Genomic DNA, 25,811 nt, shown 5'->3' with positions numbered 1-25,811 from the left:
ATTCAAACAATTCCCTTGTGGAAATTAAATAGGCCAGACAAACAACCTTTTGTGCATTTCCCTTGTCCTGAACCCGAGGGAGAAGGACTCCCCCTGAGAACAATTATGGAGGACAGCTGACAGACGTTCAGGATGCTGCTTCCTGTGTAGGTCAAACGCAAGTCAAGGCTTACACCTTTTATTAGTTTTATTTATGTTGAGTTAAAGAGGTCAGCCTTGGTGTGTCTGCTTAAATATTAAGCAACTAAAAAATCCTACTTGAACTCAATTTAAATTGTGGCCATTTCATCAACTATCTCATAAGCAAATCAAGAGAATGGAAGTAAAATTACTTCCTGCCTTGCTGTTCATGAATTAATGATACATGATTAGTTCACAATAACTTAGAAATATTTTGATGAAGTTGAGAATATTGTTAGATAGCATACCCAGTACATCAAGGAAAAAAGTAGTTGTGATTTTTATTTTATGATGCCAAAATAAAACAGTATTATTTCACAGGTAGAAAACAAACCTCAACAAAAAGCTATAAAACAAGTGTCTTGTGTGTAAAGGAGGTGTATGATGAAAATGAGTGAAATAAGTGAAAATGAGTCCTCTATACATTCACATTTTGGGGAGACTGTAACTCTTTCAGAAGCAGCAGCACAATGGATATTACTTTTCCCAGGATTATGTGAATTTAGCCCTGAGAATATGGAACTACTTAAACCAAAGTTCCAAAATGTGACATCCCTAAGTCCAGCAAATAAGTGCTTTAAATGTGGAAATAACTTAGTTTTATAATGTCATCTCTCCGTGTATTTGAATACTACAACTATAAGAGTTTTGAAAAACTATTCATGTCTATTCTAATGATTAAACTTTTTATTGTAAGACAAAAATAAAACTTAAAATAATTGTCTTTCTGGATGAGGACTAACTCACACAAACATACTATTTTATGGTACAGCAATGTATGTCACGGGCATGTACTATGCCATGCTCGTCATCACTAATTGTACAGGAATACTTACGATTTTGTTTAGCATCACCATTTTCCAGACCAGGAGTCAAAGAATCCCAGTGGGAACAAGTGATCTTGCCATGGCCATCTCCTGAGTCTGTGACCAGGGGGACAAAACACTGTTCCCACAAGCCAGTCTGCTAAGTGAACCTTCAGGAAGCAAGCATTACTTTTAAGTCAGGGAATTGTTTCTTCTAACATTTCCTAAGCAGAAATCCAAATAGCAGGAAAATACAAGTGTTTATTAAGAAATAAAAATGAACTGCAAATGTTTTCTGACCATGAGTCTGTACATTAAAATATTATTTAGCATTTAACAGAATCAGCCCTGGGATGGACACCACTAAAATACAAAGCTTTTCAATTCAAAAAATACTGTAACTGAACTTTCAAAAATATGGGTATATTTTTACTCTTTTACAATTGGAATAGCACTGTACCCATTAAAACAATGATCTTTTATTCTGAGTACCTCTAAAAACAAAAACCAAATATAATTATCACCAGTGTTCACATAACTCTTAATTTTTCTTTCAGTGAGGAATATTTTTAAACTTTCTGAAGTTGTCATGGATCTCAGTAACCAACTGTGTATTAATTGGAAGAGAATATTCTTATATTTATTTATTTGAGGTCAAATTAAGTCAATTGGTAATACAAGGTCTGAGATAGGGAGATTATTTCCACAGAAGAGATAACTGTGATAAAATACAATCACCTATAAATATGAATAAACAGATCTGCATTATTTTCAAATGAAACAAACTTACCACAGAACGTTTTAAATTGGGAAACTTACTCTTTTGTTAGTCTTTAAATAAATTTAATGTGCTGAATTCCTGGATCCAAGTGCTACTTGCAATTTATGATGAAAGGCATTTATCCGTTCTTTTTGAACTGGCCAGTTCAAGATGCAGTGAGATTTAAACATTCCTCTTCGCAAACAGAGTGCATGGTTCAGTTTATGATCTGGAATCTCCTCAAGAAAGATCAATATAATAGAATCCAGATTTTGTTCAATAGCTTGCTGAACTGCATGGTGCACTTTGAATCTAAGTAAAAATATTTATTGAAATAAGTTATATTTCTATATACAATTTTTAACAGCCAATGAAAGCTCTTAAAACTTAAAATTCCCCTTATAATTTATGTTACTGTCACAATCAGATTGCTTTCTTAATTTCATTTTTCAAATTCTCTGAATTGTGAGTAATAACGTTAGTGATATTTAAAAGCTCAACTGAAAAACAAGTACATAAAATTTCACCTACCTTCTGCATAATGGGTCTTTTAATAGATGCTGTGTTATAACAAAGATAGTTTTTCGGCTCTTTTTGATGCTATTGACAATTGATTCAAGTTTAAGGACACCTGCCTCAAAGTCCCTTTCTTCAAGACAAAATTTGAGAGTTTGATCTTTTTCTTCCATGGGGGAGAAGTGTTCCCAGACCCAGTCCTTATCTTTATAGGCATGCACGATATATGCCACATATTCAAACTGCTCTGGCTGGCTGTCTATTTCTTTGAAACCAAGGACTCGATGCACTGAAACATTCCAATAAAAAGATATCCTCCAGCCTTCAAAATGAATGAGCAGTACAATAAAGATAAAAATGAACAGGATACTGGTGTTTATCATGAAAAGGAGTTCAAAGGGAGCACTGTCTTTGCAGGGTGATACATCAAAAAGCACCACTGGGAATCCATGATATTGAGGCGGAGTGTTGCAGAGATAATGGCTTGAGAGCTCAGAGATGTTGGTATGAGTACTGTTAATCCAATTCACAAACCAGGCAATGCTTTCACAGGTACAATCAAATGGGTTAAAGCGCATATCTAAACTACTCAGGTTCTGGAAGGCTGGCCCAAAAACATTCTTCTCAACTGATGTTATGAGGTTCTTCTGAAGGTTCAATGACTTTAGAGATGCCTGATTATCAAAGACAGATGGGGGAAGTATGTTTAAATTATTTAATCCTAAATTGATGCTCTTTAATTCAGTCAAGTCTTTGAAGACCTCTGCTGGGATCTCATCAAAGCCATTAGACTCTAAGTTAAGGATGTGGAGGTGAGAAAGACCCTTTAGAAAATAAACAGGACCACTGGGGTTTGCATGTTTCCAGAGCCGTGCTAAGTTGTTATGCTGCAAATCCAGAATTTCTAGCTTCTTAAGACCCTCTAACAGTTCACCATTTATGTTGGCTATATTGTTGTTGCTTAGATCCAGAACGGTCAAGTTATGAAGAGGGTGAAAGGGTGAAGGGGAGCTGTCCACATTTTTAAGGGCCACCCTTCGGAGCATTAGTCGTTGAAGGCTTGGAACCAAGGCAAAAGAGTTGCTAGTCAGTTTTAGGTTTCTGTTGTAGGAAAGGTAGATTTCAACAATATTTTCTAGACCTCTCCATTCCTGGCCTGTGAGTTCTTGCCCAATTTCATTAAGGCCAAGGTCGAGTACCTTTAGCTGGCCCAACCGAGAAAAAGCACCACCCTCTATTTCTGAGATTTTATTTTTGGTTAGGTTGAGTATGAATAAGGGAGAATGAGCAAGTGATACAAACGTTTCATTTGTTAAAGTGCGCAAACTTGTGAAGGAGTTGGATAGAATTAAGTATTTCAGCTTTATCAATCCTGTAAACATATTACGTTTTATGCCTGGAATGTCGTTATCTTCCATGTTAAGGTACTCCAAACATTTCAGCCACTGAAAGGAATAATCATCAATCTTGGGAAAGGAAGTAATGGAGGTGCTTTGTTTAGTAAAAGATCGTCTCATGTTCAGGTATCTCACATTGAAAAGCCCAGAAAAGGAACGAGAAGACAAATGCCCTATATTATTATACTCCAGGAAGAAATATTCTAGATGCGGAAGCCAAGCAAAGGAATTGTCATCAATCATGTTTAAGCTGTTATGGGAAAGGTCGAGCATGGTGAGGTTTGTGTGCTTTAGTCCGGTGAAAGTCATGTTGCTCGTTCGGTACAGCTGTGTGTTGCTCAGGAACAGATGCTGAATGCTTGTGTTTGATAATTCCAAACAAAGCTTCTCGGTGAGACCGGGGCCCAGCTGGGCATTGCTCAGGGACAGGCCAAATAACTTTCCCACAGCATGAAAACACCCTGGAGAGAACTAAAGGTGGGGGAGAAAAGAGGTTAATAACCAAAACACAACAGCGTTTGTATGACCCTTGAAAAACTTAGCCCCAGTTCTTTACTCAGTCCCCCTCTGCCCTTCACCACCTTCTCTGGGCTTTCTCTCCATCTGGCTCATGCACAGCTCCACACCCACCTGGTGCGCCAGGTCCTTACTCCCCTTTCCCCTGGTCAATTTCTACTAAGCATTCGTCAGCTTAGATGCCTTCTTCAGGGGGCCTTTCCTGCCCTCTCATTCCAGGCTAAGTCTGGCACTTTTACTTCATCACACTGGGTACAAGAGTAATTAATGAGCTATCTGTAAAGTCACTCTTGGGGGAGATCTTTCTTCTGGCTTAGGAACCACTCTTCTCAGTGAACATCCTGGAATGAATGGGTGGATTTTATGATGAAACTGTGATGTGCACTTCCTCTACTGTAACCCCGAGTTCCAGCTGCACTCTTTGTCTCTCTACAAGGTCTTCTCCCGACTTTATTCCATCACAGGGTCTCAGGCTCCCTTCCTCTCTGCCCCCACCCCCTCCCCAGAAGCCTTGGCTGCTCTGGGACTCAGCGCTGGAACCCGAGAGAAGGGAGTCCCGGGCAGCGGGACAGCAGGGGAGCAGAGACCCTCTGGCTGTTCTGCCTTGGCATTGGTGGGGCGTCAGGGCTGATGGCAGAAAAGACCAAGATGTGGAAGGAAGTGTGCTTTAGTGTTAAGCAGATTACTAAATCAATTATGATAAATTTACATGGCAGGATTAATGTGCCATAACTAAATTTTTGAGTAACTTTTAATGACCTGGAGGATGTTTGTGATATGATATTACTTTTAAACAGCCGACACACCATCATCCTCAGAGAGGCAATGTGGCCCAGCTGTTAGGAGTGCGGGTTCTGGCCTAAACACTGCCAGAAACCCAGTGTCACCACCTGGTCACCTGTGGGACACTGGACCAGCTCCTTAATCTTTCTTCGTTTCACTCTTGTGTAAATGATGGCAAAAATAAGCTGGTTATAGGACTATATAAAAAGATATATAAAAAGAGACCTTGTCACAGTGCCTGACACACAGTGAACTACCTTCTCTGTGAATTTCAGCTGCTGTTGGTTTTTCTCGTCATTACTTGGAGATAATTACTTGGAGATAAAGCTGCAGATAAACATACCCAGATACAAACATTGCTTGTCTCTGGATTGTGGGCTTTTATACTTTTTATTTTCCCCCTCATTATTTATATATTTTATAGGATTTCTACAACCAATGTTCTAAACAGAAAAAAAAGGCTTTTCAAAAATTAACCTGAGTAGCTTGCATAAACTGTTTAATTATTATCTCAGGGTAATTTTGTGCAGTCTGTTTTTATCTCTAAAAATCAATCCAGCTTTCAAAAATCTGATTTTGTTTAGAGTTTCCAATATTTTTATTCTCAGCTTGTAAAGAAATGTAATACAGACATACCTGTATATAAAAATAATCAACAAACTGGAGATCATGGATCCAAAAAGAGAAGGTTACTTAGATATAATAGGAAGGTTTTTATAGTAATTTAAAGCTAGTTATCACATACTGAGCACTTACATGCCAGACACCGTATTAAATTCTTTACCACACAGACTCACAAAGTAGTGTTATTATTATGCCAGTTTTAAAACTGGGGAGCAGGAGTAGAGAGAACTTAATAATTATGTAAGAGATAATAAAGCCCAGGTAGGTTGCCGGCTCACCCAACTCTAAAGCCTGTGCTCTTTTAACCATTGTGCTATTTTAATTCTTACAGAGATTTTGGGTGATAGATATTTCACAAGTGAGGAAACGGAGTCCCAGAAACGTTAAGGAAGTTCCCCAAGGTCAAAGTACTGGTCTTAATGGAACAGGGATTTTAACCCACTTCTTGTTTTTGACGGCAGAGCTTCAGCTCCTATGTGTTCCCAAACTCCCTTTCTTGTGAGGGGAACATAAATGGCCCTAAGCAGAAAGCTCCGAAGGATTTCTGGAAGACCCGGCACAAATTACCCCCTCGCCCCGGTGCTCCTTCGATTCCTTCCCAGGTGACACAGTCAGGGACTGCTGCGCTTAAAAGTAGGGCACAAAACAATCGTACCTTCCTTCTTACCTCTTTAATTTGATTTGATGACAACTCTAATTTTCTTAAAGATGAATTGCCTAGGAAATCAAGTTCTTCGCGTCTTAGCGCATGAATTTTGTTATTTGATAATAGAAGCTCTTGGAGATTTTCCAGTTGGAGCTGAGTTCCTAATTTCGTAGATGACAAACCATTATGAGATAGATCTAATTTGATTAACTTCTGAAAGAGAAAAAATATGTACATAAGTTAGTCCTACCATCAAAAAATATTTCCTCTACATGTCTGTGAATCCTAGAAATAATTTAATAGAAATTATTTACTATTTAAATAATTTAAATGTCACCTATTATTGTTCCCTGGAAAACTGACAGTAGGGGTAATAAAAGATCTTTGTTGTGATTGAAAATCCCATTGTTGCAAGGATTTAGTTTCTTACTTCAAGAATCACTGAATTTCTCTTGCTAAAATAAAAGACTTAGGCCTCTTCATTCATGATGTAAGGAATATTCATTCTAAGCATTTATTTATTTATTTGCTTATTTATAATGTAAGGAATATTCATGTAGTTATCATATATTACCTAACATATAGTGTTATGTATCAGCCTTGAAACTAAATAACAGAAAAAAAGAAGAAAAAATGTTTTCTTAAAAAGCATGAGTAGATCTTTGCCATCCATGAAATCCTAAAAAGATTTTTATATTGAGAAAGACTGATAGTTATGTAAATTATGCATCTTAGAAAGCCCAGAATTTTTGTTTGTTTTGTCAGTGCTATAGGATATTTTATCACTCTGTGGACCTGTGAACATGTAAACTCAGGTAAAAGGTGAGGAAAAGCTGATATACATTAGGGCAAAATCTTATGTAATGTCTATTCAAGAGAACAAGGTTTCTATTTATATTTTAAAAATAAAAATACAATTTTGCCAATGATTACTCTAACCAGATTTTTAAAGTCTTCATGTCCAAAGACATTCGTCTATGTCAGAATCTAAGAGGGCACAAAGAAAGAATTTCAAATCGCTAGCAAGCAAATCATTTTATAAATGTTTCTAAGTGTATTTAAATGTGTACGCTATTCTTGGTACATGAGGTCAAGGAATGAAGAAAACAGAGTTTTGAAAATGATCTTAAGAAAGGTACTTAGTAATTGTCTCAGATTTAGAGACAATAACATGCATTTTTCACAGATTTAAAATTCAAGCAAAGTACTGAAAAAGGTGGGGGCAGACACTGGAAAGGCAATATTGTGAGGAGATTTCTTAAATCAAGAGAGGTAATTTTTAGCTGAATAATTTGCTTTATCATGTATCAGTTTAATTTGTTTAAGTCAGAACTGGACTTCACATTTTTTTCTTTACATCAGATGCTAAATCAGCAGCACTGAGAATTTATTTCTTCATGAGATATTCTGATTCTTTGATCACCACATCTTGTACTTAAGTTCTATTTAGAATGGGAGGAAGCAAGAGAGGCAGAGTTCTTTTAAAGATTGAAACTGATTTAAGATGGTATTTTCTCTTTTGAAAACATTTCCAATCATAATGGCAATATTTGTGTGTGGGGTCCCCCTCCTTCCCATTTGGGCATATCTAATTTCTTCTTCACTTTGACACTTAGCCATGAAATCTAAAGATGAATGAGTGACTTGAAAACTTAACATTAGGTAACAGGTTTTTCATTTCTTATTTGGAAATGAACATTCTCATCTTACCTTCAGATTTTTAAAGGGATTATTTTGAATTTTCTGGATTGAGTTGGACATTAGATGGAGTTCAGCCAAATTTGTGCAGAAGATAAAAGTTTGATCTGAAAGGTGAGACAGCTCATTGTGTTCAAGGTTCAAGATTTCCAACAAAGGGAGTTTCTGGCACAATTCTGGCTCCAGTTTTGAGATGGAGTTAAATCCCCCATCCAAGATAGTAAGCTGGCTGTAGTTTGTAAAATTGGCAGGTGGTAATCTTCTGAGTTGATTATGGGTAAGATTCAACACTGTTATGTTTGCCGGGAGGTCATCGGGTACTTGAGCCAACTTCAGATGACTGCAGTCAGCTACTTCATGCCTAACAGCACATTTACTGGCAGAGGAGGCACACAGTATCCCAAAGGGCAACAATCCCACAAAGAAGTAGAAATGATAAGGCAAACTCTGGTTCATGTTCTGCCTGAGAAAACAAACACATCAAAAAGTAATGGACTACACTGCTGACACATGCTTTCACATACGTTGGTGTATTCCTTGTAAAAATATGTCACCAAATGTGGCTATGTATGATCTTTGTGTAAGATAGATCCTAGCCGAAATAAGCAGGCAAAGAGAGGCAACAAAGGGCCAGGTAATTTATTTGAATGCCCCCGGGCGAGGTTCCGCGGACTGGCTGTCACAGGTCGGGGAAGTCACGCGAAATAGACAGGCAGCGAGTTTTTAAAGAAGGGAGGGGGAGGCAGAGCTTAGATTTACAGCGGCGCGAGGATTGGCTGGCCTAAGGCACATTTTTCAGGTTGGGGGGGGGCAGCAGCTGGGGACTTCGGCACGTCATCAGTGTGACGTGCTCACCCCTGCCCCCAGTGCCTTCAACCTTACATTTCAGCCTTTGGGGGGGTGTTTCGTAGCATGTAGCTACATTGCTCTGACTGCAAAAATTTTACTCTGTTTTCTCTAGAGGCCCTCACTTTTCTACAGATAGAGACTTTAGCTGCTGCCAAGGAAAAGGGGCAATGACCGTTCTGGCTGCTTCATGCTGAAAAGGGGTGCAGTAAAGGGTGCAGCTAGGTTTCTATCACTGTTCAGTTGAGAGGGCCTCAGAAAGTTGGTGCTTTTATTCTGGAAGGACAAATTTGATGAGATTAAGAATGCATGGCTGAATATGAGAACTAGACATATGAAGAGTTTAATTGAGAATTATAGCCAGGTATTATGGGGAAACTAAAATTTTGGATTGAGTTTACATCTCAATGACTAGTATTAGGATTTAGTATAGATAAGACTGCATTATTGAAATAATACTTTTCTCTAAAATCACCCTTATTTTTATTAGAAGTAGCTAGATTAAGAAAATAATTAACACTTGGCTTTATTATTTGCATAAGTGCAGCAAGAAGAGCAATTGATTACACAGGCTCTTTTAAATGTGCTTTGCTGGAACTTTTTGTAAGGAATTTCAGATTGAACTTTTAAAGGCCTCTCAAGGCCAAAAGCCAAGTAAGACTTGCCATCAGGTTGTGCCTGCAGTACCTGTAGATTTGGGTGAATTCTTTTCTTCTTGAGGTTTCTAAGACATTCCTGAGGTTCTTGCACCTGCCAGGAAGTGACCTTCTTTACTCACCTGGTAAGGCTGCTGGGAACTCTGTAAGCAAGGTACCAGGCCAGTTCTTCTAAAGGGCTTTTGTTGGCTTTATAAAGTCAATCTTAGTTCCTTAAAGCTGTCTGTTCATATCTGAGTTTACACACATGTCTCTCAGGTATGACGTTCCAGTCAAAGCCTTGGTAATATAACCAGTGTTTTTAATTGGTCTTCTTACAAGGAAAGCAGATTCTTATTGAACTTGTGCAAATAAACATACTGCCATGAAATATAAAAATAGTCACTGAGAGTTTTTAAATTCTGGAGGGATCAGGTAGAGAGAAAGATAAAGTTTCAATTCTGCTTAAGAAAAAGCTTAAAACACGTTATCAACATTTGAAACAAAAAGTCACAAAATCATTTTCTTTAGTTTACTTAATCCTATGTAACTAATACTTGTCTGCTGAAATCTAGTTTTCTATTAGTTTAGGAGTAATAAAATAGTGAGTATAGATGACAAAAGATTTATAAATGACAATGGTTAAAGATCTGACGAGAGCTTACTGTAAGATAGCTGTCAAGGAAATTTGGATATTTCTGTAACACAAAACATTCAGTAACAAAGTTTAGCATCATTCTCTGTGACAGTGCCTTCTAGGTAATTAAGTAGGTAAATAAGCCAAATTAGCCAAATATTTTCTCAATGAGAAGAAATGCTTCTGACATGTTTCAGGGGCCCTTTGGAAAATATCAGAGTGAGAACTAGAGGTAAAAAGCACTTTTTTGAATTTGATTTTGGGAAGCTGTTAAAAGTTTTAAGGCACTTGCTTAAATAGGATTATAGGTTGCTATGAAGCAATACTTATCTATTTAACCAGAATGACCACAACATACCTCAAAGGCAAATAAAGAAGGTTACACAGTTGTTAGCACACTCTCCACCCCTAGGAAACACCTATTGACATGGAGATGCCCTAAATCCAGGCAAGAGATTCTGGAAATATTGCAATTTTACCCACAGAGCCTGCAAATAATTATACCTAGTGAGATTTTTATGCTCCCCTCAGTGCATTTAAGGTTTTCGAATTTCTGGAAGATAGAAAACATTTTGATGGGAAGCAAGAGGTGAAGGTCATAGAGGGTTGCCAAAAAAGTGCTTACACATACATTCTGCTCTGAGTGCCTAAATCCAAGTGATAAGTTAGAGGTTTATGTATTTAAAACAGGAAGACATGTTTCAGTTTAAGCTTGGAGATACAGGGAGTGGGAAAGAGCATAGCTCTTATATTTACAAGAAAAAATCTGGGAAAAGTGCAAATTCATGAGTTTTCCTGAAACTATCAGAGAACTAAAGTCACAGTGCAAACAACAAACCTGAAATCTGCTGAATAAGACAGACCTCTTCAGAGAGAAACAAGACATAAGCATTTGATTCCTGGGACAAATGACACTGAATGCCACATAAACTAGTAAAAAATGTCACCTAGAAATTTTTAATGAACTGCTATAGGCCAAGTGTGGCTTATTGCAAGAGTGAGAAGGACCGAGGGGCCACAGACACAGGGAGTTTCACACTCTCCTATGTACCTTTCCTCCAGGAAACCCCACCAGAATGTCCCTCCCACAGGAAGATCAGAGAGAATGAAGAGAAAGCTTCCTCCAGGATAGGAGGACTCAGGAAGAGAGACAGCAGCCACAGCCGAAATCTGACCAGACTCATCTCTCTTGTGCTGCAAAGGCCTTAATCTGCAAGAAGTATGACAAGATTATAGACTGAGGAAAATGGTGGAACCCCATCTGAAGGAGAGGAATAGAAAAGGAAACTACCCCTGGAAGAGAGGCAGGAATCTGTGCTAGGTCCTGCATTAAATCCGGAAGAGAGATGGGAACTTTTAAAGGCAACACTCCAGTGGCTCACAAACAATGGATGTCACAATGCAACAGGATGACATACTCAAAGTACTTAAACATTCTCAAACCCCTCAGCTGAGAATCTCAAAAATCAAAGTGAAATAAAGACACTCTTCCTCCCGACCAAAAAAAAAGGGGGGGTGAGGAGAAATTCATTGCCAGCAGACCTGCCTTACAAGAAATAGAGAAGGAAATTTCTCAGGCTGAATGCAAGGGACCCTAGACATTCATTGGAATCCACACACACAAAAAAAACAAAGCAATGATTAAATGTCAATATAATGTATATTTCTTCTTTTTTCTCTTGACCATTTAAAAAGCACTTTTTTGAATTTGATTTTGGGAAGCTGTTAAAAGTTTTAAGGCACTTGCTGAAATAGGATTATAGGTTGCTATGAAGCAATACTTATCTATTTAACCAGAATGACAACAAAACACCTCAAAGGCAAATAAAGAAGGTTACACAGTTGTTAGCAAACTTTAGCTTTTAGTCCTTTTAATATTAAGATCTCATTTTCTTAAATATTCTGACAACTCATTGAGAATTTAAGCTTGAGAAACTGCTTTGATAAAACAATTAGAGAACTCATTGAAATTTTTTAAGTATTAAGAATAGATTAACAGTTAAGAAAACTTTGTCTTTTTAATTGAAAACAAAATTTTAATTTTGCTGTATATTTAATACTGAGATTTATTTGCTACACTTATTTAGTTTACTTATTTTTAACTATGCTAGGTTATTTACAAGACCTTTACTGAATATTAGACAAAGCCAAGACTTTAGGCATTTATTCTTAAAAGATTTAGCAGATAACATCAACTTAAATGACATTAGATAAACTTAGGCAGCTGATAACAAGGACATGCCTGCCTCAGCCAAACCCAAATTAGCATTAATGCTTAACATTTTTTATCAGATTTCCTGGAAGTTTTAGAATGCCTAATTTTCACAAGTGCTTGTTTTCAAATCAATTTTTATTAATACCATCTGGAGGTAGGAAAATATTTCTCATTTACATACTAGACACACAAGCATACAAACTGAGACACAATGACTACAGTCAGCAACACTTTTTACACAAAAACATATACACAGATAGACAAACTGATATAAAGACTTGAGTTACTGATATCTAATTGCTTTGTTTTTCTTCAGCTTCTTGTCCGTGGCTTCTGGAACCAGAGGGTGGGAGGAGCGTGTTCCGGTGGGGGAAGAGGGCGGTGAAGGCGGAAGGAGAGGGGGAGGGGTGGTGCAGCCACTGGAAGAGGAGAGCAGGACAGCGGCATGGTTGGGAATGTAGGACTTTAAGATGGCGGCGACACGTGTGAAGACAAAGGACTTAAAGATGGTGGTGGAGAGAGGGGGAGGGGATTGCGAGCTGAGGGAGGCGGGTGACTGAGGTCTTCTGGCGGATCTGAAAAGGAGGAAGGACTGGGCAGACTAAGAGGCTGACAGTCTTTAACTGGAGATCGGGCCAGGAGAACCTGAGTCACTGAACAGTTAACATAAAGGTGTGGACGGGAGTGCAAAGTCCCAAAAGCCTGCACATATGGGATTTCACTCTACTCTCCGCTCTAGTGGCAATAATTAGTTAAGTTGGTGAGGAGGCCAAATTGAAAGTTTCCTCAGGGGGCCAGAAAGATTGATTGACCAAGGGATACTGAGGCCAGGCCTCAGCGCAAAGAAAGACTAGCTTCTGTTTGCGAACTTCCCGGGACAAACATAGAGTAGCCAAATTAGAAATGAGACACTGCAGCAGGGTCTGAGCCTCTGCTTTTGAGGGCTGGTTCCTCATGTCTGCGCCACTTCCCAGCTAATCCCACTGAGAGGAGCGCCCAGCGTCCCAAGCGCTCCAAGTCAGGGGAGACGGCCTGGGAGTCTGGGTGAAGGATGTCTCCCCCACCGCTGGGCCAGGGGCGGGTATCCCGGATACTCGCAATGGATGGGCTGAATACCCAGACCTGGACGTATGCACGATTTCTAACGGACCAGGTGAAATGGAGTTAGGAAGGGAAGCAGACCGGGGAAACTGAGGGACTCACCAGAAAATAGTCCATGCAGCGGAGAGCAGGTTGAGGTCCCGGGTCGGGGAAGGAGGGGACGGGACCACCGGTGGCCGGTCGGGGCCCCACGCTCATGCTCCTTCCCGGTGTTAGGCTGCAGGCATCAGGGGAGGGGGTGAGCCTGATGGACAAGCTCAGGCCTCACCAAAGAAGGCAAAGAGACCAACAGGTTCCGGTCTGACAACATTCCAGAGCCTGATCGGATAACCCTCCCAACTAGAGCCCTTCCCCCAAGCTAAAGGATTAGTGGTAACTTTCCAGTACCTGGCTAAAGGCCAATGAGAGACCCCCACGTACCCGAGATGAGCCAATCCTCGCGCCACTGTACACCTTTGCTCTCCCTCGCCCTGCCTTCTTTAAAAACTTGCTGCCTGCCCTGCTGGGTGTGACTTCCCTGGCCTGTGTTTCAGACCACGGAACATCACCCAGGGGTGGCATTCAAATAAACTACCTGGCCCTTTGTTGCCTCTCTTCGCCTGCTTACTTCGGTGGAAATTTATTGGCATTTATCTTACATATGGTGCCGAAAAACCCAGGAAGGAGTGTGAGCGTGGGGCCCCAACCAGCAATTGAATATCAGTGACTCAAGTCTTTATATCAGTTTGTCTGTCTGTGTATATGTTTTTGTGTGGGGGATGTTGCTGACTGTAGTCATTGTATCTCAGTTTGTATGTTTGTGTGTCTAGGTGTATAGATGAAAAATATTTTATTTAAAAACAAGCGCTTGTGAAAATTGGGCATTCTAAAACTTCCAGAAGATCTGATAAAAATGTTAAGCATTAATGCTAATTTGGGTTTGGCTGAGGCGGGCATGTCCTTGTTGTTATTAGCTGCCTAAGTTTACCTAAAGTCATTTAAGTCAATGTTATCTGCTAAATCTTTTAAGAATAAAATGCTTAAAGGCTTGGCTTTGTCTAACATTCAGTAAAGGTTTTGTAAGTAATCTAGCATAGTTGCTAAAAATAAGTAAACAAGCCTAGCAAATAAATATCTTAATAATACTGTATTAATGTATAACAGTATATATATATATATGCAAACAGCCTGAGAATTTTTGTAGTAACCAAAATTCTTAAAGTTTGCTAAGTTATATAGACATATTTTTTGCCTAATAAGAAATGGTGCTATAAAGCACATTTCCAAAAATGACAATATACGTTCATAAATGTATCAATCTGAAGAATGCTAGTGTAACAGTTTACAGTAGCCTATTTTTCAGTGTTCACTGAAGGTTAAAGTAATAGGTTTAAGTTCTAACCAAAACTACTTAAAGTAGTAAGAAAAACATTTCTGCATGCTAAAAAATGTCTTTTGATAAGAGAAAGTAAATTTGTTCTAAAGTATAGCTGTTTATTTAGAAAGAGAGATCTAAATGTAAAAAGAAAGTTGTAAAGAGTTTGTAGAAGAATTTAATATGGTCATGCTATATAAAATTAAAGCAAATGAGTCTCAGTATCAAGTACACAGCAAAATTAGAATTTTGTTTTCAATTAAAAAGACAAAGTTTTCTTAACTTTTAGTCTGCTCTTAATATTAAAAGATTGCAGAAAGTTCTTCTAATTGTTTTATCAAAGCAGTTTCTTATGCTTAAATTCTCAGTGAGTTGTCCCAGTCTTTAAGAAAATGAGATCTTAATATTAAAAGGACTAAAAGCTAAACTTTGATAACAACTGTGTAACCTTCTTTATTTGCCTTTGAAGTACTTTGTTGTCATTGTAGTTAATTGGATAAGTATTGCTTCATAGCAACCTATAATCCTATTTAAGCAAGTGCCTTAAAACTTTTAACACCTTCTCAAAATCAAATTCAAAATGGTGCTTTTACCTCTAGTTAACTCTGATATTTTCCAGAGGGCCTCTGGAACATGTCAGAAAAACTTTTTCTCATTGGAGAAAGTATTTGGCTAATTTAGCCTATTTATCTGATATATAATTACCTGCTTAATTACCTAGAAAGCACTGTCAAAAAGAATAATGCTAAACTTTGTTACTGAATGTTTTGTGTTACAGAAATATCAGAATTTCCTTATGTCAACTGTCTTACAGTAAGCTCTCATCAGATCTTTAACCATTGGCATTTGTAAGTCTTTTATTATTTATAGTCACTGTTTTATTATACTTAAGCTAGTAAAGAACTAGATTTCAGCAGAACAAGTATTAGTTACATAAGATTAAGTAAACTAAAGAAGATGACTTTGTAGCTTTTTGTTTCAAATGTTACTGATAAAGTGTTTTAAGCTTTTTCTCTTAAACTGACAACAGTTTAGTAAATGACTGCCTTTATAAGCAGAATTGAAACTTTATCTTTCTCTCTACCTGATCCCTCCAGAATTTAAAAACTCTCAGTGACTATTTTTATATTTCATGGCAGTATGTTTATTTGCACAAGTTCAATAAGAATCTGCTTTCCCTGTAAGAGGACCAATTAAAAACACTGGTTATATTACCAAGGCTTTGACTGGAACGTCATACCTGAGAGACACGTGTGTAAACTCAGATATGAACAGACAGCTTTAAGGAACTAAGATTGACTTTATGGAGCCAACAAAGCCCCTTGGAAGAACTGGCCTGGTACCTTGCTTACAGAGTTCCCAGCAGCCTTACCAGGTGAGTAAGGAAGGTCACTTCCTGGCAGGTGCAGGAACCTCAGAGAAGAAAGGAATTCACCCAAATCTACAGGTACTGCAGGCACAATCTGTGGGCAAGTCTAGCTTGGCTTTTTGGCCTCAAGAAGCCCTTAAAAGTCCAATCTGAAATTCCTTGCAAAAAGTTCCAGCAAAGCATATTTAAAAGAGCCTGTGTAATCAATTGCTCTTCTTGCTGCACTTATGCAAATAATAAAGCCAAGTGTTAATTATTTTCTTAATCTGGCTACTTCTAATAAAAATAAGGGTGATTTTAGAGAAAAGTATTGTTTCAATAATGCTGTCTTATCTATACTAAATCCCAATACTAGTCATTGAGTTGTAAACTCGATCCAGAATTCCAGTCCCCCATAATGGCCTGGCTAATGCCCCTACTGGGCCCCTTAATAACAGTTTGCGGTTTACTCTTAGTTGCCCCCTGTGTCCCCAGATTCCTCCAACAGCGGCTAACCCAGATGACCCGGGGTCGCCACCAACCAGATGTTACTTCACCGTTATGCACCTCTTCCCACTGAGCCCCCTCCTTCAGCCTAATACCAGCTTCAAACCCCCACGACGCCCCTTGTCAGCCAGAAGTAGCCAGATCGAGTCGTCGCCCATTATGACCAAAAGGCTGGAATGTTAGGCTGCAGGCATCAGGGGAAGGGGTGAGCCTGATGGACAAGCTCAGGCCTCACCAAAGAAGGCAAAGAGACCAACAGGTTCCGGTCTGACAACATTCCAGAGCCTGATTGGATAACCCTCCCAACTAGAGCCCTTCCCCCAAACTAAAGGATTAGTGGTAACTTTCCAGTACCTGGCTAAAGGCCAATGAGAGACCCCCACGTACCCGAGATGAGCCAATCCTCGCGCCACTGTACACCTTTGCTCTCCCTCGCCCTGCCTTCTTTAAAAACTTGCTGCCTGCCCTGCTGGGTGTGACTTCCCTGGCCTGTGTTTCAGACCATGGAACATCACCCGGGGGTGGCATTCAAATAAACTACCTGGCCCTTTGTTGTCTCTCTTCACCTGCTTACTTTGGTCGAAATTTATTGGAATTTATCTTACACCCGGGTTTCAGCACCAAATGTAAGATAGATCCTAGCCGAAATAAGCAGGCAAAGAGAGGCAACAAAGGGCCAGGTAATTTATTTGAATGCCCCCGGGCGAGGTTCCGCGGACTGGCTGTCACAGGTCGGGGAAGTCACGCGAAATAGACAGGCAGCGAGTTTTTAAAGAAGGGAGGGGGAGGCAGAGCTTAGATTTACAGCGGCGCGAGGATTGGCTGGCCTAAGGCACATTTTTCAGGTTGGGGGGGGGCAGCAGCCGGGGACTTCGGCACGTCATCAGTGTGCCGTGCTCACCCCTCCCCCAGGTGCCTTCAACCTTACACTTTGTACTCACAACTTTGATGATACACAAGTATATATCCTGCAAGTAATGCATCAAATGGATGTAATTCTAACAGTGGACCATACATATTCCCTTTCCACAGCAGGAGAATTAAAAACAGTAACTTGACAGTTTCTGTTTTTAATTCTCTTGGTCACCTCCATAAACCTAAATAATATGCATGAGCTTCTGTTTCTTCATTTACTGATGTTAGGTATTTTCTTCCTGCTGTAAAAATAAGGAACTTAATTATAGTATTCCTTCATCCTCTTCACAATTTTTCTTTAACTAAAGAAATTTTTTAAAATTTATTTTAACCTGTTGTTACATTTAAAATTTTAAAGACTATACCTAAAACTCCTTTTATTATCAAGCAACTTTAGACAAAACCTCTTGACTCCTTCCTAATCTTGTGATAGAGAAATGTGTGCCCCTGTATTTTCCACACACTTCTTCCAACCTTATAATCCCCCAAACTGTCAGCTATCTCATTGCTTGACAATATCAAGGGATAAAATGTTAGCATTTTTATCCTGAAACTATTATAAGTCTGACATACTTGGTCTAGATCAATTCAGAAAAATCTGAAGTCAATAAATACCATTTACAATTTTATGATTATATAAATATTCACTGCAAAATCAGTCAGACATAGAGAAAAATAGTGATTAAGACAACAGACCCTTAAGGAATTACAACCTCTTGACGTGTGTCTGGCAAGTTCATTCATTTCTCTCAGGCCTTAGTTTCCTCATCTTGTAAAAATAGACAATCAGAGTAGTTCCTCCATAGATTATGAGGGTTAAAGGAGATAAGCCTTAAAGTATCAAGCATAAAGCTGTATTTAATGTTACTACTTGTTACTATTGATCAGTACAACTATTCATGATTTATAAATGTATAACTATTTCCTATTTTGTAAACTTTTTACTTCATAAAGAAACTCTACACAAAACAAAGACGAATTACATTATGAGACAATCACAGTAAACCATTAAACAAGAAGGAAATAGTAGGGAAATCCCAGCATGGAAAATAACTGAATTTCAAGGAAACTCACGATGTTTAGAAAACTTGGAGAAGCTCCTGAGGAGCTCAACCTCGGGTTAGGTGGGTGAGACGGTACAGACTCTGGGGCCATCTTCCTGGGCTGGGAAGCAACCAACGTTTTCCCTGAACAACTACACATGATCTTTATTTAAGGAGGCCACATTCCTTTAAGACTGCTCTATTTTTCAGTTTCTTTTTAAAGAATTAAAAGAACATCCTTGGTTATGAGGCATCCACGGGTCACTTGACCCTACTACTTGGTCTAAAGAGAGAAAGTAATAAAGTTAAGCATTTACTAATATGTCTTACAAAATCCAAAGGTCTTTAAAAGTTTTAATAAGAATCTTTACACTGTAAAAGAATTGCTTAGGAAACACTGCATAAACTACTCTGATTTTGATATAAACTTTTTATAATTCCTATAAATTAAATGTCATCATGACTAATATTTTAACTGGGTGATTTGAAGACACTTAAATAACAATCATAGCTTTGCACATAGAAATGAAGGAAATATGCTTTTAATTTATGGAATCTTTGGATTTCACAGAGTTTTTAAAGTACTAATATTGCTTGTGAATAAAACATGAGTGTATCTGAGCACAGTGAAATGAATGAAGAATATATAACTCTATGCTTCTAAGCAGGTGACCTTGAATATTCAAGGTAATAAGAATTCTTCTCCCTTACACTAAATCAATTCTTCTCAGGAGAACGTAAGATGAATTGCTTCTAAAGGAAATATATCCTGATGGATACAAAACCTTTCATCGGCAATATCAACCACTAGAAAACAATAGTGATAAGCTTTCAAAATGTTCAGGGGAAACAGTTTTGAGCCAAAATTTCATTTCTAGCTGAACAATTAAAGAGAAGGGGAAAAATATTTGTGACATGCAAAGATTAGCTACGTTTATAAGTATGCATTCCATATGAAAAAATTCTAGAATGTGCTTCAGTAAAACAAACAAAAGTACAGTTAAAGGATGAAATGAGAATGAAGAAAAACTTGCTGTTGAATGAGATGCAACAGAAACAAAGAAAGATAAAGATATATGAAAAACAGACTCACTCACTGGGCCTTCCAATTTTGAAAAGCCTCATCAGGGTACGGAAGATTGACATCTCTTTGCCCAAGTGAGAGACAAAATTGCATCGTGATTAGGACATGCAGTCTCAAGCCAGCCTACTTAGAGTCAACCACTATTATTTACAGTTTGGCTTGTACAGTTTGATTTGAAAATGCCCTATTTTTTTTTCTAACTGTATCCAGAAACATCTATCTGCAGGCACACACCCACACATAATTGTACTGCACAGTTGGGAGGCAACTTCCTAAACTAGGACTACCCAAGGCAGACTCTATGTCTGTCCCACAAACTCAAAGTTGACAATGCCAATTTATGAACTTCCCATATATCTGAGTGTCTTCCCACTTCTTCTCATCTTCCTCCATCATCCATTATTAGGCCACGGAAAGCCATTTTCTTAAGCCTAGGAACACCTGAAATGTACGTGCCTTCTCAGGCCCACAGTCATACAAGCCAGCTCGTGTTTCCTCTGCCGTCAACACAACTGAGAAGAGGAAAGAAGCCCTTGTAAGCTCACAGGCTTGCAAGACAAAGATGTGAGTTTTTTCAAAAGGCTATTGCAAAATGATTTTCACAGCTTCCCTAATGTGCTATAGAACTTTATGAAGGAAAGAAAATTAATCACTGAATAAAAGCTTTTCTCCTGTTAATTAGACATTTCTGCTTATTACTTGTACTCTGAGTTATAAGGCACTTCTCCCACACCTCTGTCACCTACCTTCTCTTCCATTTTCCTGTTGAGTGATTCTGACTAGCTTTCAAGCACCAAATCAAAGACCAAAGAATGCTAAAGCCAATGTGCCTTCAAGCTTTACCCAACATGACAGATCCCATCCCAGTAAGAGTTCAAAATATATACCTTCATTTAACTCTCACAACAGCTGACCATTCCTTTTCTCATTTGTCCAAATCCAATCGTTTTCATCAGGAAGTGTGGCAAGTCTGCTGCAATCTTGAAAGTGAAACTAAAGTTTGTTTTTTTTGAAAGCCTTTTATAATTGGTGCATTCAAGGAAGGGCGGAGGCAGATAAAAGCACAATATCAGAGGTTTTTAAATTCTATAAAACGTCTTGTTTTTTCTTCTTTCAGGTACAGTCCCATGGGTTTCATTAAAAGGGTCACAGATTCAGCAGCAGAGAAAGTTGCAAGAGTGACAGCCCACGGCTAGTACTCTAGAGGTTAATAACTAACTGGCAGTGAATTCCCTTTTCTTTTTTTTAACCAAAGACAGATGCAAAACTGTCACAGTCTAGTACAGTGTGGTCAGAGCACAGAAAAAAGCGCAATCCCCAATCAAAGCCAAGGACTTTCACTTCTCTTGTCTTACTTTACCTTCTTAGCAAACCCTGTAAATCGAGGACTGCAGAAATCCAGCTTTTCCTCCAAGAAGAGACGAGTTTCACAGAGAGAAAGGGCTGGCGGTGGCAAAGCCAAGAGTCAGTGCTAACTCATGCCATTCCACCTTCCATAGTCAGAGCCTGTTAGGGGACAAAGACATTTGCCCAGAGAAAGGTCAGATCCACTATTTCATTTGCAGTTAACTCTACTGACTCCAACTAGTTAAAGGAATGTTTTGTTAAGACCAGAACACATTTTTTATTCTTGATGTAGTGTGATGTAATAACAGAACTATACTGTTGTGTAGTCAGTGATGACAATTGGAAGGAACTGTAGAGGACACTTAATCTAATTCCCTTGCTTGAGAAATGAGCAAAAGGAAGCCCAGCAAGGTGAGAAATTTGCCCAACGATATACCTAAAGTTGCCAAAGAAGTACTATGCAAACAAGTATAGTGACACAACAGCCTGAAACAGTATGTCAATAGCTTGACTTGATTGCAGAACTGAGAGCAAGAAATAGGTTTGTGTTGTGGTACAAAATACCCTTCCCTGGCCCCCAGTCTTATTAGCTGGACCACCTTGTGGTTATTGGGCTCATGGTTATAGTTTTCTGTTTTTCAGTTGTCCCATCTGTAAATTAATAACCCTAAGCAAACAACTGTCCGGAATAAACGATCATCCCCCACATTTACTGGTTGGGATGTGCAATAAAGCATTCCTAGTTTACAGAAGGTTGCTTTGTGGTGAGCTCCTTGAAGGCAGGGTATGTTCTTTTGTGTCACAGCTCTCCAGCCACTCCAGCATGGTAGGCTGTACTTCGGCCTCCAATGAACCAGGTTCCTCTTCAGTATTCTGAGCCTTTCACGATCCTCTCCCACACTGACTTCTGGGCGTGGCCAGGGGATATTGGTAAGCATGAAGCAAGCCAAGACTTGACATGTATTTGCACACTGGTATTTACCTCTTCCTTAGAAGCCAGTGCTGAGCTGTGAGAAACTTAGCCTTATGCAATGACAACAAGGACTGAGGCTCTGGCCAACAGCTCCAGTTGAGCACCCAGAAGACAGCCAGCCTCGCCTTGCTGTCCCTGGGAGTGAGCCAGGGGAGGGAGGGGATCTCCAATCCTATGTGAGTCACCCCAGCTGAAGCCACATGCAACAGAGCTGAGCTGTCCACCAAGTCCTGCAAAATTCTATAAGAAGAAACAAGTAAATAACTGTTGTTTTCGACCAAACCAAACCCAAGAAGAATCTGGAGTGGTGTGTGTGCACAATGGATGCATGATGTGTGTTCTCTCTGCAAGCCTCTATGCCCGTCTTTTATACATTATGACTCCTTGTACACCGGTTTTCCATAATGTTGGCTGAACTAATGAAAGGTTTTCATGCAGTACTTTTTATTGATGGTCTCATAATACAATAATTGGTTTAGGCTTGATACCAGTTCACATCCAGATATTACTAGTTCTCAATTCTTGCTATTTTCTCTATACAGCACAGATCAGTCTCTCCACTACACATTTCTTAATTATGTATTAACTTATTTAATTACCATGGTGGTAGGTGCTACAGGAAGAAGTTCACTTTTTTCCCTTTTTCAGAGAACTAAATCAAAACCATTTTTATTATATGTCCGTAAATGTAAAATAACAAGTCCAGTGTTCACTGGTATTTCACTGTTCGATAGATCAGCCAATCTCAAAATACAAATGAAGCTGCCTTATTCCCACATGAGCTGAGATCTACAGAATTTCAGAAGTCAAAGTCCCTTAAATGTACTACATCTGTAATTTTATGTTTTCCTCCTTCAACCTGAGGGAGCACTTTTTAATGAGAAGTCAGTAAGATAATGAATGGAAGCAGTCCGAAAGAATGGCAGGTTACAGAGACTGGAAAAGCAGTTGAAAATTCCTAATTATAAGAAGACAATAATTGGGAATTTACTATTTACATTTTTATTAAACTTTAAGGACCCCTACCCCTCTCTGCCTGCTTTTAAAATAATTCTTAACAAGATAGTCATTGTTTTTCAAGGACAATTATGACCATTTTAATTCTAAGCAAAGACTTTGTTAATGATTGAGGACAGTGTGTAATCACTAGGAAGTCCAGTCATTTCATTATAAGATTTGTAAACGAAGGCTTGATTGTGGCTTTCATTATCACCAACATCTGTAATACCAGACTACTGAAGAGTATATGAGACGGTCTTTACAATCTCCTGTATAAATCAATTTAGGAAAGAAAAGTGCATCATTGTAACTTCTGACAACATATATATAGAGTTGAAATTGTGGGAGCAAACAGACTATGTGAAAAGACAGACCAATATTAGACAACACAATAATTATACTGTGTTGAATATAATAAAAAAAAACTCTTTTTTCCTCTCTCTTTATTGTTGGACACCATGTTGCCAGCCTCTCTGAGGTCCAAATAAAGAAGGAACTGATTACTGAGGAATATTTTAACTTGTGCCAGCACTGAATATCCCATTGTCAGGGAGCTAGTGGGGATTTAAGAGAGTCCGTATTACGCACGCATTGAATTCAGAATGGCTCTTAAGAACTTTTGAAATACACATTCGTTAATGGAAACAAGGAGATTGGACTAACCCATCTTCCCCGTGTAAGCAGGAAGCGAAAGCAAACCTTTTCATCATTACAACATCTCACAAGCTTATAATGTGATGAACATACTGTAGCCCAGATAAAGAGTTGAATTTACCCGTCTAGCATTAGACAGATGGTCATTTTGAAGAGCTCACTGGTCCCCCTTCACAGCCACCATAAAGAAAGGACATGGTCCTGTTTTGTACCATCTGAAATTCTGGAAAACATTTCTTTTTCTTTTATTCTTTTTGAGCACTTTCTCTAAAGTAAAAGTGCAGTTCTTACCAGTCATTTCCACCACTGCTCACTGAGCTTCAGCCTGTTTAAATTAAGTTCAACCAGACCACAAACTCAACAAGAATTTCAACAAGAGGAAATAGCACTCTGTCCTTCCTGCTACTCGCACGTAAGTCAACTGAGCAGGGTCAAACTTGAACGGCCCCTCTGAAAAAAGAAATCACCATTTGACACACAGAGCTTCCGGCTTAAGCTGAACATTTATTTATTTATTATTTTACAGGGTATTTGAAAAGCAGTGATATCTGTCTCTTCTAAATCTGTAAACTAGGTGAGTGTGAATGGGGTCTTACTCTTCTTTATTGACAGTCTCATGATATGGCTAAGGGCTCTTCAAACTCTATGCCTTAAATTGGATACTCATTTACTAAAATAAAAAATAAAATTCTAGACTTAACTTCACTACCATCCTACACTTTAAACATCCTAATTAAATTTAATCTGATGTCCCCTGGGCATCCAGTGAATAGAGTTACAAATGTCTGACAAAACCATTAAAGAATCACACTCAATGCAAGGAATTTCAAACTATCAAAAGCAACTAATAACTTACCCTAATCATGCTGAACTGGTCATTGGCAAGAGTCAACGCTCATGCAGATTGGTTTCCATTTTGTGATGCAAACTTTGAATCAAGAGGGATAATTAAAATGAGAACCCAGAGTTAGAAGGGTTGGACAATTGGTTTTGACCACACTTCTTGCTTTTCACCTAAGAGGAAGATTTATCTGTATCATGGGATGGTTTGTAAGAAGAATATGAGAACTGATCCTTAAAAAGTGAGAAGTAAAAGCAGGAGGAAAGAGGGGAAGGGGAAGGTTTACTATGATAAAAATTTGAAGATAAAATAATAAATATAACGAAATTCAGAAGGCTCCAATACAGAGTTTATAGCCTGTGTAAAATGCTAGTCCTATTCTTTATCTAAAAATAGGTCTATGTAAGTGTTGGATGTACCCTTTAACATCATCAAAAGAAATGGTTAACATTTCTTTTTTTTTTTAATTACCTATTTGTGTTTGTCCGTCCAAATTTCTATGTGTTTTTCACATTTCCATTATTGATTTAAAAGTTTTTTCTGAACATTCTGGAAATTAGCTTTTACTCAATGTATTGCAACTTTTTTGCTTGATAAGTTGTTTGTTTTTAATTATTTTTAAAGTGGTTGTTTTAACTACATAAAATTCCTCAAGAAAGTGATTGATATCAAAATGGTAGACTAGGAAGTTTCAAGCCCTTATTCCATGGAAACATCAAGAACAAGAGCTGAACTAACCTTATGGCAGCTCTGGGGGACAGCCACATTTCTACAGAAACCAAGTGAACACCTAGTCAAGAAAAGTCTACCTTAAACACGATCAGAAAATTCACAGCACTTCTACTGTTACCCCACCCCCTCCTCAGCTTGAGAGGGTCTTCATCCAGAAGATGCACCACCCCAATTCCCAGTTATCTTCCTTGAGCTGGAGGTTGTAGGGTAAAGCTTACTGGTAACATTCTAACCTTTCTGGGAGCTTCTTAAAGGGCTGGTCTCTGTCTCATCTAACACGGGTATCAGGCTGGGGAAGAGCAGCAGCCACTGCTTGTGAGCTTCAAGAAGACTAGACACACACAGGCACCTGGGGTAAGAGATTACAGGTGGGGACATATAATAGACCATCTACGGCCCTGAGGAGAAGCTGGAATGAGACTCTCTGGGATACTCAGACATTCAGAAACAGCCATGTGTATGAGCGAATTGAGAAAGCCTCCCACAAGCCCAGGAAAGACGCTTTCTCAGAAAAGACCTAAGAGACCTAAAGCTTTCACCTCAGGCTGATCCTTAAGCTCAGAACACAGCTGGTGAATTAGCGAAGCATTGCTCCAGCACACAGCCAGTTTGCAAGGACTAGGAGAGGCAGCTATTTTTCCAAATGTCCAATTT

At 38.7% G+C, this 25,811-nt stretch overlaps 1 protein-coding gene across 1 annotated transcript; it reads right to left on the bottom strand.

Moving 5' to 3' along the window:
• Window positions 1-1,169: 1,169 nt before the first annotated feature.
• Window positions 1,170-20,903, bottom strand: TLR3 (toll like receptor 3). Its single transcript, XM_036894136.2, has 5 exons — window positions 20,499-20,903; window positions 7,939-8,389; window positions 6,250-6,441; window positions 2,278-4,130; window positions 1,170-2,058 (listed from the first exon to the last, which is right to left on the bottom strand). The coding sequence occupies exons 2-5, from the start codon at window positions 8,380-8,382 to the stop codon at window positions 1,830-1,832; spliced, it is 2,718 nt and encodes a 905-aa protein (XP_036750031.2). The 5' UTR covers window positions 8,383-8,389; window positions 20,499-20,903; the 3' UTR covers window positions 1,170-1,829.
• Between the last annotated feature and the right edge of the window lie 4,908 nt (window positions 20,904-25,811).

Source organism: Manis pentadactyla, chromosome 7 (assembly GCF_030020395.1).
Source record: "Manis pentadactyla isolate mManPen7 chromosome 7, mManPen7.hap1, whole genome shotgun sequence".
Taxonomy (NCBI): domain Eukaryota; kingdom Metazoa; phylum Chordata; class Mammalia; order Pholidota; family Manidae; genus Manis; species Manis pentadactyla.
Note: the sequence above shows the minus strand (reverse complement) of the source record. Positions and strands in the feature narration are given on the sequence as shown.